Genomic DNA, 14,420 nt, shown 5'->3' on the forward strand with positions numbered 1-14,420 from the left:
CAAACATGCATGCACCGTAGTGTGTTTTTATAGCAGGACATGACTGGATACTGATCCCCAGTCAATGTCAATCCCACAAAGCGAACACTGGCATCCATCCAATCGATGGTTCAAAAGCTCTCATTCAAAATAAAAATTCAGACCACAACTTTGGTCAAATGGACTAATGGGCCAACTAATTAGCATTAAAAGACAAGCCCTGATTGGCTTAATATCAGAGTATGATCTCAAAGGACAATACACCTGTAGCATTCCCACAGTATTAAGAATTTTTAATTATGTTACAAATAAAACTTAGATTAATAATAGACATTTATTGTTTAAACAAGTGTCCTATGGAAATAAAAATACACATTAGGAATACACATTAATATCCACAAACTAAACATTAACAGTCATATCCAAAATCATTCTTAGCTTTTTGTTGCAAGATCAGTTAAAGCACACACCTTGCAAGTACAACATTGCTACTGGATATACCGCACTCAGTATTTTAAAACACCACTAAAGGTCACATCTTCAGGATACACATTTGCATCAGTATATTAAAAAAAGTCTCCAAACATTACTGGCATATTAAATTAAGAAGCTAAAAAAGATTTTTAAGCAGTGGAGCATCTCACTTTAACACTCTCCTAATAACAATAATCTCTCATGATCAGTACTGTATGTGATTTATGAGACATGAAATTAAAGCACAAAATATTGCCTCTTGGAAACAATGTCGGGGCTCATGAAATAAGATTTTGGGATTAATCTTCTCCTTTGTTCAATAATCGAGAGAGATTCATCTTTGTTTTCGCCAGTGCTGCTGTCTTTGCCCGCCTTGAAGGTCTTGTCGGTACTGAAGGTGCTGAGCTTGCAAAGTCTTGGCTGTCACTAACATAAAACCATGCCATAAAATTTAACACGCAAAAAACTTTGAATTTCAGCACACATGTATTTTACATTCTCATTTGACAAAAGGCGGTAATGCCCAAAACTCGGGATTTTCAGTTTTTTTTCAAAAGATTTGTACAGCTCTCAATTAATTTTGCAAAATCCTAATGAATCACCCACATTGCTGATAAATACTAACTGAAAGATAACTGAATATACAAATGGATTAATGTGTTTAGTCTCAGCCTCAATTAAACTTAAGTCGTTTACTGGGAAGGGGAAAGGGTGGGTACAGAAGTGCAGGGAATGGAGAAATCTGTTAAGCACAGTGGAGTCCCTTAGTTGAGGAATAATTAAGGCATACTGAGAGAACAGATACAACAGACAGAGAAACCAAACAAATGAAATAAGGCCCTCACAGGTCTTTGTATGAGAAATATAATCAAGACTGCAGTGGGAGTCAGTAAGCTCAGAATGGATGTGAGTCAATATCTTTTTCCAGAAGTGGAGACAGAAAACTTGAGGAGGAAGTAGTTAGTGATGGATAATTCAAGAACTTCGAAAGTAGACTCAAATGATATTTGAGTTAAGGGGCTAAGCTTATGAGAAAAAGTTAGACAGACTGGGTTTTTATCTGTTGGGAGTTTAGGAAATAAAGATTGATCTTATCGATACATACAAGATCCAGAAAGGACCTGCCAAGGTGGGTGCTAAGTAGTATGTTTCTCCTGTGGGAGAAACTAGGGGAGAGTTTAAAAGACAAAGTGTCCATTTAAAACAGAGACAGAGGTATTTCCCCACAAGCTTTTGGAACTCTGTTCACTAGAGCGCAGATTAATTGAATATTTTTAAGGCAGAGACCAAAAAGGGGCACAGGTTTTCATAGCTGGATATGATACGGAATTGAGTTTGCAATCAGATTGACTGAGTTAGGAGGATCAAATGGCTTACTCCTGCTGCTAATCTGTAGGTTTGTAAGATTTTGTGAAGGCAAGAGAAGGTGGACATTTCTTCCAATTCTCAATTTCTACCCCACAAACCTGCACAAGTGAATAGATCACTTACAATTAGTTCAGCCACCACCAACATTGAGCCACAAGCATCACATCTTCCCCTCTCACCATTCCAAAAGGACTATTTCCTCCATAACCACTCCCCAATGTGCATTCCCCATTCCAGGCAACACATTTTCCCCCTCTCACCATTTCAAAGGGACTGTTCCCTCCATAATTACCCCCAATGTCCATTTCCCACTCCAGTCAAACACAGAAGTGACACTTGCTTTTTCACCTCCTCCCTCCTCACTGTCCAATGCCCCAGACAGGTCAAACAGCAATTTGGTTCAATTTAATGAAATATACTCCTTGTGAACAATGGGGCACGTCAACGAATGGTTTCCTGTATTGAGATCAAATGGAGATTGGGTCAGTGCTTTCTGCAAAGCATAACACATTCACTTAGTGAGAGCCTAAGCTTCCAGCCAACCTGCTGTTGTATGTCACTTTCCCATCTGACCTCTCCTTGCATGGCATCAACAAGGTTTCTGAGAAGCTCAAGGAACGTCACCTCATTCTTCAGTCAGGTACTTTATATCCAGATTAAAGACCAAATTCAACATAATTTCCAATCATAACCTCTATTCCCTACTTTGTTCAGGACACAGACAATAGGAACAATAATAGGTCATTTAATCCCAAATCTCTTTCAATTCAATGTAAGCGCGCTGAGGTGAGGTCCAACTCTTATACCCTCACTTCCTCCATATTTCTTCAACATCTTTGGACAACAGAGGTCTACCAATCACAGATTTAAAATATATCACGGATTCACAATTGTCATTTGCAGAACAATGCTCCAACTTCCACTTTTCGGTGTACAAAAATGCAGTGCATAATTTATACCTCATCCAGATCCAATACCTGTCTCACTGCAATCTTATTTTGCTTTGTGCCATCACCACTTATCACTGAATCTCTTGTGCTTCTATCCTATCAGAAATAAACTGCTCTTACCCTGCTTAAAACTTCCTTGCTCGAAACTTGTTACTTTTCCCAATTCTGATGAAAGGTCATAAGGCTGAAATGTTAACTTTATTTCCCTACTCACAGATGCTGCCCAGCCTGAATATTTCCAACACATTCTACTTTTATTTTGGTTTTCCAGCATTTGAAATATTTTCTTTTGCATTAGAATTCTCCTTATATCTTAGCCAATTTTACTGGTCAGTTACAGTCTAGTTCAGAATGTTGGATGTTTTTAACCATTCATGCTAATCACAAAGACAGTGGAATATCCTTCACACTTTATCTCTAATAGATGAAGTCATCAAGTTTGAGATTTTCAGATGAGTTTTTTAAAGAAAAAATTGCAAGTCAATGCTAATATTTGAAGTTTTTTTTTCCCTATTGCCTGACAATGCACAAGAAAATTTGCAAAACACAGAAGTGGTAAAAAACAACTTTCCAATTATTTCTGGGTTGCCCTTACAAAGTAGTTTCAGTCTACGTTTGAAAGAATGATTGTTCATTATTTCAGTTTGCTGTCTAATGAATCGTACATGCAATACTTACAGGACCGAGTTTCCTTAGCTCGTGGGATAAGAGCTTGAAACACCAACTTAGAAACAGATGTCATTTCCATTTCTGGTTGCAATATTTTAATAACATTCAGTATGATTATGAATGATAAGTAAAACTACTTCTGATGACTGATACTTTACTTGCCTTTCATCTGAAGATTGCACTGCTCTCCTGGTCCTTCTGCTTCTAGTTACAGACTTCGCCGTTGACAAACATTTCCCTTGTTCTAAAAAGCACAGTATACATTAGTCTCACTTAAGATGTTTAAAAGGTAACACCTGGACAAATAAAATCCATTCCAACATAAAAGTCCAATGCAAAATTCCAATAATATAGAATTTCCATTGAACATTACAGAAAAAAGTTACCCTTTTTGCTGGACTTGGTCATTTCTTTTCCTCCTTTACCATTTATTGTTTCATTATTTGGTTGTTTAGAAATTTTGACACTTCCAGTGATTTGGGATAGATCTTCATCTGAAAAAAAGGATAAAGGCACAATGTTTGCAGAACTATATTGATTCTCTCAATGCTGTAAACCATTCTTGTTTTCCAGTTAAAAGTTTGTGAGCTAGTTCTTAAATTCAATTGTAGTTCCTAACAGGATTTGGAATTTTGCAAGATATCAAAGTGGTGACACATTAACATTTTCTAATTTGCAACAAATTGAGTTTTTTTTTAAATTGATAAATATTGATGATACTTCCCGTGTGTATATTGATCTCGGCTCATCTATCTTTCCAGTCTATGTCTTTTAGCACTGTCAACACCAAATTCCAGTCAACCTAATCAATTTTTTTTTTTGGAAATCCACAAACATACAGTTTCTATCCAAATTCTAAAATGTATTTACTTATTAACATCTAATGTCCATTGCTTCTCTTGTCCAGTTTCCTCCCAGAAATCCAAATTTGTAATCTTGAATGTATTCTGAACCACCTCCCTCTTCTCAATTGCTTATCAGGAGAATAACCAGAGGACTTCATGTAGACAGCAATGGTCACCATTAAATACCCTTGCAAAACATTCTCATTTTTAAGATCAAATCTGCAAGTATTAAATCTATTCTGGCCACTTTTCTAGATTTTTTTTCTCATTTAGTGCTGTTTTTCAGTCATTCTCTTGTGTTTCTGGTCCAATGAAGTTGTCAACGTTACTCTCTTCTCCTAATCCAATTATTTCAAACTTATTACTGTGTGTGATTCTTCAATAACTTCTTACATTTTTTCTTACTTCACCAGAGTTTGTTATTAAAACACCTTTCTTATTCTTCCTGCTGTTTTCATTCCCTTATGCTGTGTGTTACAATCCTTTGTTTTGGCAAAATCTAACTTGCGTAGCATATGACACTATTCTTTTAATCATTATTCTGCTTCTCTTTCTGTTTTACATCATGAATCAAATTTCTGTATTTTGGTTTGCTTTCTTCTACATTTACTTTCTTCAATTTTCTCCACTTATCCTTATTTTATAACATGATGGGTTTCTTGATGCTTTTCCCTCTTAAGACCGCCATGCTATTTGCCCCTCCTGCCTTGACAGATTCTTCAATTTGTTTCAGCTACCCATTAGTATTGGTGATAATCTTAACCCAAGTGACTTGGAAACAATATTTGTTGTCTTAATATAATGCATAATACATTTTAAAATTATGATATCTATGAGGTGCAAATGAAGCAAAGGTGGAGGCTAGAAATGACATCTTTACCGAATAATAAGTTAAAGAGAGTTTATCTGTAAAGTGGGCATACCTTTATCATTTTCATTTGTTATCTCTGTTGTGGTGTTGTTTTTATTCTCCTCATTGTCTCCTGATCCTCCACGTAAGTGAAGCATAATTTTTTCAATGATTCGCTGATTTACTTTGTTTTTCAATTCCTATGAAGATCAGTTAAATCAGCATATAAATATTCAAGATACAAATTCAGAATTTCAAATGTAATTGCCATCCTTTCATATTCTTCCAAGATCCTAATTATGTATAATTCTAGCACATCAAAAAAAAAATGCTTATTGATCAAATGTCAGCACATCCACACCACATGAAGGCTAACAGTTTTATTTTTAAAATATAGTTTAGAAAATTAAATGTTTCAATTTAGATGCAGCATTTTGGGATAGATACCACTACTTAATTTTTTTTTAATTAATTAAGAAAAGATGTTTTTCTTCCCCGAAAACTATCTGGGTGGCAATAGCAGTGAAAGAGAAAAGGGCCAAGTCATCTTTTTCACAAATGAAATTATCTTTCTAGTTGAGACATTTCCAACAGAAGCAGATAATAAAACAGCCTCAGGGTACATCTGATCTCATTCCTTTCGAGGAACTGGAATAAACTTATGCTATGTGTTGCAAAAGAGGAGAGAAACAAGGTAAGTTTCTAAAAATGAGGTTATGAACATCAGTAGAGCTTGTCACCAAATGTTAAATGTGAAACTCAAAGGTGCAACGCCCTCAAGTGATTTCTTCTAATTGGATAAAGAAAATTTCTGTTGGATTTGAATAATTATTTGACTAAGAATGAAACACTTGTGGACTAATTCTTAAACCAAGAGAATTTGCAATTTTCCATACTTCACTCATTTAGAGTCACATTCCTCAGACTCTAAAACAATGCCAATTCTGATAAAGACAATATTATCCAGTTCTGTCTGGTTATATGGAAAAGATCACAAACATAACCTTAATGTTATCGAGGAGAACACACAACTGCTCTGTGCAAGGCGATGCTTCAGTAGACAGGTCAAGCAATCCCAGAGTTTTTACCAAAATACGAATATCTGGGGAATCTGGATCCTTCAATATTTCATTGCAGATCTTCACAGCCAGATTGTCATGCACTGAAAACACCTATGGAAATAAGGTGACACTTTGGGTACAAGAGAAAAACAGAGTATAAATGTTTTTACTTGTATATGGAACATTGGCATCATTGGCAAGGCAGTATTTACTGTCAAACCCTGATTTCCTTCATTAAGATGAGGAGTGCAATATTAAACACAATTGACTAACCCCAGGTTGAGAGATAATTTTCTGTATTAGAATTAATTGCCCATAGAACATACACAATACAAAATGGTTCAACTTTCTTCCATTTTACTTGTGCAATGAACAGTATTTCTAATTTTATTCCACCCATCATTAGCCCATCTCGATTTAACCTTTCAGTATCCCGCTTCCAGAATATGTATTCACTCGTACATGTAGCATTATCTCTCCGCCTGCAGACCGCAGTGCTTTTGAGCATACCATCCTCTTCCCTCTATTATCCAGCTCATTGGGATTTTCTTCCTAAAATCCATTCTAATCTCTCCAATTATAATTAGCAATGGTCCTTCTTTCCTCAGCTATCAGCATTATTTACAGTAGCCTCACCTCTACACCATCTCCAAGCTGCCCATTTAGTAGCACCAAGCATCTTCAGGAAGTAGAAGCAGCTGTCTCACACCACCACCAAAGAAATGTGGCAGCCACTTTCAGGCTTACTGGGGACAGTGGGATTTCAAGACCACCTCCAAGCTCTCAACATTTAAAACTGGGCCATCCAAGCCACAGCAGCATTTGAAAAGCCAGTCCCCGAAGAAAGCCTGGTGAAAGGCAATGCCCACTATTAATGAACTGCAGGATCCAAAGGGGCCTTGCAGCTGTTAACATTTCATCAGGAGCTCCACAGCAGCTACTGTTGCATTGAAGCTCAGTACCATAAAACCCAAACTGCCATCCCACTGGGGATCACCACACACATTTGGGAAGCCCTGATGTAGATACTACACACCCCATTCTAATTCATCTCATAGAAAACAGTTTCACAGCCAGTTCAAGATTCAATCCCAATTCAGTAGCCAAGAAAGTCTTTAAACATCACATGTAAAAGAATGAAATATTTTCAAATGCTTTTGTGAAAGAAACAACAGGCAAGGAAGGAGCAAAAAAAAACGTGGAAGAGGAACTTGTGGTGTCTCTGTATATACAGCAATAGCTTTTGAGGTTTGTGAAAAGAAGTTCAAGGTGTACAGGAGAGGCTCAATAGGTTTGAGAGACATCAACAACTTCCCATAAACGGCATAGTGACTCACACTCCATCCAGATACTCACTAATACCTTTCCTAGCTCAGGTGTTGGGATCAGTGGTCTGCCACGCCTAGCATGACCTTCAAATTTTAGCTTAGAATTTAGTGTTCCCGTTGTTGTTCCTACACCTAGGGCAATAATCTTATTTCCAATGAACATCTAAAAGTGTCCATGAAAAGGAACTGTTTCAATAAATGGACGAAAGAAAGGTAACAGAGAATTTTGACAGCAGCTTAAACAAGTTTATCTATCGCTTGTTCTTTGCCAAGAAGTTTAAAGAATCAATTCTATGTCATTTTGACTTAGAACAGAACATGCTCAATTATTTAATTTAAAGAAGCACATTGCTACATACATATTGTCAAATCTTGAAACAATGCAGCAAACAGAACAAGGGTCACTGGATTCAAAATATTAATTGTTTTCTCTCCACAAATGCTGCCAAGCCTGTTGAGTTTCTCCAGCACTTCTGTCTTTGTGCCATTTTTAAGGGTTGGGTTTATGGAGCTGGGAAGCCTCCTACCTCTGCACACTTGACCATAAACAAAAATCAACCAGAGGATTGCAAAAGACATAGCATAAGGACCTCAAACATTAACTACTATTAAAGAAGGAAAGGAATCAAAATCCCCATTAATAATAGATTATTAGTAATAAATGTTACTTTCCAAAATCTACAATCATAAAGCCAAAACACTGAAATATAGAAAGTGAGGGAAAATTACAATAAAGACTCAGACCATCATTGAATTGGATCAGGCCTTTGGCCAGAAGATGCAAGTCAAATCTTGACAGCAAACCAAATTACTGAAAGTGTCACAAACTGCAGTCTACACATTACTGAGGAGAGATCACCACTTAAGCTTGCAAAAGCAAAATTCCAATTGAAAAATAATCTCATGTCACTCAACAGAATGAATGAATTGTAATTGGCCTCAAAGATAGTAAGATGTTTGGAACAGATGTAAAAGTAGCAAGCTATTTCGGATCGAGTTGGAAGCAGTGTCATCTCCAATTTGGACATTTGGCAATCTCATAATTGTTTGTTCTATAAAATGGGCTGTCTAAACTTTTAATATCAATAAGAACAATGTCTTTATGGCTGTTGAAACTCAGTTGGAATTTCATCATTGGAAGCTTTGCATCAATGACTTCAATAAGTCAATAAATGTGTATACAAACTGCTAGATTCTCATTAAAAGCCCCAATGTTTCACTAACAACATTCATGTCTGCAAATGTGTCATTCCAAAATACAACCATCACATTGATTTCTCTTAACTGGCTTCTTAAAATGTAAGCCATACGACTCCATAAACAATTGCTTTGGCCAATAAGATAAGGCAATTAACACAATCTTCTCTATACTGCCCACACCCTAAGAACAAAAATTACAGGCTAAATATTGAGAGGAATTCATAACAAGTCAGTTTCCCACAAATCCAAAATTTTCAAACTTAAATATGTTTTTAATTTCCAATTTACAGGAATTACTGATTCCTCAACCCTCAAACTTACTAATAGCATTAAAGAGTCATTTTGACCCGACGTATAAAACAAATGCATGCAACAAGATAAACAAGTTACCACCCACTGCTGTTATATAAATCAGGCATTAAATTATCTCTGTGAACAAAACATTCCACTTGCAAACCTGGAACTTAATTCTCAAATTCAAGACACACTAAATTATAAAGACACAGATAAATCAGATAGAACAGCAACATTCAAATTAAGTACTTTGTTCTGATACTTTAAGCTATTTTGAGACCAAAATAATAAAACAGTTCATAATTCTTGCTCTATTACTGTTTCACTTTTTACCACTCTACAGTGCTTTAATTGAGATTTAGATTAATATAACACAGAGTTTGGTTGACATGTTAATGGGTAAGAGGCAGGGTAGCACCTATACTAATCAAGAGACTGAGTCTACTTAAAAAGAGTCATTACAAATGAGAACACAATCCTGATGAAAACCAGACAATTCCCTGACAAAAATGGGCAAAATGTAGATGTTACATAATGTAAATCAGCACACAAAATCAATCCAAGTAACTATCTACAGTGCAACCTCCAGGCATGACTGACAGAAATATTGTCAAATTACTTCCAATCTAGCCACAACTTATCTTAGTATTGTATGCAACCTTAATCAGGAGAATCAAGTTCCTGGGAGTGATGATAACCAATAATATGTCCGGTGTCTCCCAAGTAGATGTGAAGATCACGAAGGCACAAAACCCCTTCTTCCTCAGGATACTTAGGAAATATGACACATCCATAAGGGCCCTCACCAATTTTTACAGACGCACCACAGAAAGCATTCTGAGTGCATAATGGCTTGGTATGGCAACTGCTCTGCTCAGGACCAGAAAAAACAATAGAAAGTTGTGTACACAGCCCAGACCATCACGAAAGCCAACCTCTCGTCCATGGACTCCATCTCCACTTCTTGTTGCCACAGAAAAGCTGCCATCATCAAAGACCTCTCCCACTCTAGTAATACTCTTGTCCAACCTCTTCTGTCAGGCAGAAGATTCAGAAGCTTGAACACACGTACAACAGATTCATGAACAGTCTCTTCACTGCTGTTATTAGACTGCTCATATTTCAAACTTAACAGTGAACTTGCTTTTATGCATCTCCTGTGCAGCCGTAACCCAGTATGCCTCGCTCTGTCTAAACACCCTATGCCCCTTGTATGTTATGATTTTCCAGTACAGCTCATAAAACAAAACTTTTCACTGTGCTCAGGTACAAGTGACAACAGTAAATCAAGAAACACTGAATAAATACTCTTACCAGGATCACTGAGTCCTATCAAGTTCTGTCATAATGACTAGAACAGCTTCAGATCTTAACAACAAAAGTTGCCTTTCATAGAATTAATGCGAATTGAGATAAACCCCTTAATCCCTGACAGAATTACCAGAGCAGCTAATATCATTGTCTCTTTCATGGCTTGGGTTTCCTCCGGGTGCTCCGGTTTCCTCCCACAGTCCAAAGATGTGCGGGTCAGGTGAATTGACCATGCTAAATTGCCCGTAGTGTTAGGTAAGGGGTAAATGTAGGGGTCTGGGTGGGTTGCGCTTCGGCGGGTCGGTGTGGACTTGTTGGGCCGAAGGGCCTGTTTCCACACTGTAAGTAATCTAATCTAATCTAATCTAACACTACGGGAAATTCAGCATGGCCAATTCACCTGACGCGCACATCTTTGGACTGTGGGAGGAAACCCACACAGACACGGGGAGAACGTGCAAACTCCACACAGTCAGTCGCCTTAGGTGGGAATTGAACCCGGGTCTCTGGCACTGTGAGGCAGCAGTGCTAACCTCTGTGCCACCGTGCCGCCCATCCCATGTCATTGCTCAGAGTTAGGGGCTTGTTCAGCAAAGGATGGAGGAGGAGGATGCTGATAGATATATTGCTGAAGGGAAGATTGAACTGAGGCACTTTTCTTTTCACACATTTCCTTATAGCACTGCAGACACTCACGACAGCTCTACAAACCTTGACTCCAAAATGCCTTTGCTGCTTGGTAGTTATTACAGGATTTCAAAAATTCCTTTAACATTTTTACCTCCTTCTCTATGTGTTGTCTTACAAACCTGAAAAAAAAAATGTCCGATGGCTGTAATCGGCTTTAAAGAAAGCAATCACAACCTGATCCATATGTTGAAGCTCAGAGGTTGTGTTGGATGGCAGACACTCAACCTTAATGTTGGGATGAATACCAACCCAAGTATGTAGGACATCCAAGAGCATTAGCAAGGATTAATAAAATCTAGAAGGTCAGATCTTTGGGGGTACAGCATCTTTCCAATTCAGTCACAAAATGATGCCCGAACAAGTCCTCAAAAAGTCTCAATGTCACCAATGCCTTTTTATTGAATTTCCATATGACTGGATATGATGCCATCCAGATTGCCTTAGAAGCCCTAGGGTTTTCAGCATGATATACAAGCATAGGCTTAAGTTTGCAATAATCTGCAGCATTATCACTAAGCAACAATGTTAACCTATTTTTTGCAGATTTAGGTCCTGGCGCAGACTTCTCCTCCTTAGCAACATACATTAGTTGGGGTATGTTCTTCCAAAACAGTCCTGTTTCGATATTGAACACCTGCTCAGCACCATACCCCTCCCAGACAACAAATCAGGAAACTCATTCATTGCATCAACATTAGCAGCTTCACCTTGTACTTTAATGCGCAAATTTGTCCTTCCTTTAAATTAATTAAATCAATCACAACAAGCAACAAAGTCTTCACCATCACTTTCGCCACCATAGTTAAACTTTACATCTGGCTACAGACTTACAGCTTTTCCTTGAATAAGCCTTGGGCTAACTGGCGTATAATGCAGATGGTGATCTTTAAGTCAAACAATTTACAGTTTGTTCCATTTCTATAACTAATCCACTCTTTTGCTTTGTAATTACTGCAGCCTTCATCAGTGCTGAGCCCTTGACACATCCCAGAATATACACTTTGTCATTTAAAATAGTTCTAACTATGGATCAGCTAAGGCATAATACTTTTTCAATGTTTGCTTTTTTCAGATCACTTGTCAACTTTTACCTCTGAAGGAACACAAAGCCGTCACAACAGTGTACTATTGGCACTGGTATCAAATGGTGTTTAGGTAGCATAGTAACTAGTGCATGTAATAAAAATGATGCTGTATGGGTTGCTGGTATTGTCCATCTCTAGAGTTGCATCGCTTCTCCATTCCTAAGTATGAATGGACATTTGCCCATCGGATCCTGCATCTTATGGGATCCCATTCGTAAATCAGGGACAGCCTGTATTGACATACTGACCAAGAAACATAATACAGCAAATAAAATGCAGTTTATTGACTTTACTTAAACCAAATATTATTTTGTTTGAAAGCATTGCCAAACCGACATTATATAAAATTAGTTGTGGTGTACCTGATAATCCGGTATCTGCTTGTTTTGGACATTTACTGCATTGGCTCTTGTCAAATCCACAAAGAGTTCTGCTACATTATGCTGATTAACTTCTGCTAAAGGAGAAGACGCTGGTGCATAGAACAGGGTCCTCAAAGTAGGTAGGAAAGCTTCCTGAAAACATTCTTGATTTTTTCTAAGAAACACAAATTGTCCACAATATTAAACATCAGTTCTATTTCATTTTGGTGAGCAGCATTTGCCTTCTAAATCTTTATACCCATAAATAAAAAACTAATTGAAAGTAATAAGAGTAGGGAAACAGCTGGGACACAAAGAAGAGAAAGAACAAAGGAATTTGTGATCAGCAAAAGAAAGAAATGAATAGCACCTGCTTAAAAAAATTGGAGTCATGAATATCACCTGTAATTAGTGAAGGAATGTCGAGTCCAGAAAATTGCAAGTGCCTAATGGGAAGATGAGCTTCAGTGCGACAATGTAGAAGGGGTGGTATAGAGCGGGAGTGGACAGAAAAGTACACAAGCAGCCAGAATCTCAGGATGGCAAGTAAGATGGAAAAAACAGATGTTCAACAAAATGATCATCCAATCTGTATTTGGCCTGCTTTCATCATGAACAGCGAATACAGTTCATTACATGTAAAGGATGTACAGTCATTCCTCAGTGTGCGCAAGGATTCCATTCCCGAGAATCCCCACGAATTATGAAATTTGCAAGTGTGGAGCATGTTAAAATTCCAGGTTTAAAATAGGTTGAAAATCATGTATATGAAATTTTGCCCACAGATGTTGGCTTTTTTTGCGGACAGGCAAATACAGAGGATTCACTGGACTTGCAAATTGATGTTTTACCTGGAAAGATTATTTGGAACCTTAGTTAGTGGAAAGGAAGGTAGGGAATAAGCAGGTTTTTTGTGCTTGTATGAGCAACTGTGGTAAGCAGGTATTAGGGATGGCCAGACTAGGCTTGGGTGTCACAAAGGAAATGGTGCCTTCAGAGTACAGACAGGAGGGAAGAGGGTTGGGTAGTGCTAGAGGTGGTAGTTATGTAACAAGATAGAATGTTGAAAATAGAGGTACTGGTGAAAAGGAAAGACATTGGGAAATTCTGCAAACTAAGTCATGGGGTGAGAAAAGATGTGCGTGAAGTAGATGGGCACTTGCAATCATGTCAAAATAAAAAGCTCTGATAAGCTTTCAGAAAGGAGGCATTGTTGCAGAATAACAGTCAAATTTGAAAAACTTCTGCATTTTTAAATACCTAATTCAAAAGCACAATGACTTTTGTCTATAATTCATTTAAGATCCTCAAATCAATGCTGTAATTCAATTCAGTAATTTGATACTGTTCATTATGTGATGAACCCACACCTCTGATGTAATCTCTCCATCAATGTTTTACATTTTACCTCACCTTTAACAGAATCTCAGTTTTCAGTTTTATTGAGCTACTAAAAATTTATTTAACAAAAAGATAAAGTACAAACCTGTTCATGAATGCATAGAGTGGAAAGAAAACCCCTAAGCAATGACGGAGGCAGGTGTCCTCTTCAGTCACAGGATTGTACCACAACAAAATAAGTCGAGAAAGAATTTTAGGACTAGAAAGTCTTCCAGAGAAAAACAGTTTGGCAAAGCCTTCAGCAGCCACAGTCCTAAGGTCTATTACCTAGAAATAAAAGCAAGTTTTATATGCACTTACAAAATTAAATGCACTGGGAAGAGGGGATGAGGATCAAACAAGAAAAAAAATGGTCAAAGAGGGCACTGAATGGGAGGAAAAGAGAGGTGCAAAGAGTCAAGAGAACAGGAAAAGGGCAGGATGAGATGCAAAGATGAGTTGGGAAGGTAAGATAGGGGAAATGGATGTGAGTTGGGAAAAGGAGAGAGCACAAATGCTTGAGGAGCTGGGTACAAACAGCAGAGAACGACATTTATTTGTGATCCACATGGAA

The 14,420-nt window shown here is 37.5% G+C and overlaps 1 protein-coding gene across 2 annotated transcripts in view; it reads right to left on the minus strand.

The window, feature by feature from the left end:
* Positions 1-257: 257 nt before the first annotated feature.
* Positions 258-14,420, minus strand: part of ncapg (non-SMC condensin I complex, subunit G) — a 58,254-nt gene continuing 44,091 nt past the window's right edge. For both annotated transcript variants that reach the window (XM_060831510.1, XM_060831519.1), the window contains exons 16-22: positions 13,953-14,134; positions 12,467-12,641; positions 6,140-6,307; positions 5,209-5,335; positions 3,827-3,934; positions 3,603-3,684; positions 258-879 (exon numbers count right to left, since the gene is read on the minus strand). In XM_060831510.1, the coding sequence (XP_060687493.1) occupies positions 753-879; positions 3,603-3,684; positions 3,827-3,934; positions 5,209-5,335; positions 6,140-6,307; positions 12,467-12,641; positions 13,953-14,134 (969 nt within the window). In that variant the 3' untranslated portion in view covers positions 258-752. The remainder of the gene's footprint in view (positions 880-3,602; positions 3,685-3,826; positions 3,935-5,208; positions 5,336-6,139; positions 6,308-12,466; positions 12,642-13,952; positions 14,135-14,420) is intronic.

Source organism: Hemiscyllium ocellatum, chromosome 1 (assembly GCF_020745735.1).
Source record: "Hemiscyllium ocellatum isolate sHemOce1 chromosome 1, sHemOce1.pat.X.cur, whole genome shotgun sequence".
Classification (NCBI taxonomy): Eukaryota; Metazoa; Chordata; class Chondrichthyes; order Orectolobiformes; family Hemiscylliidae; genus Hemiscyllium; species Hemiscyllium ocellatum.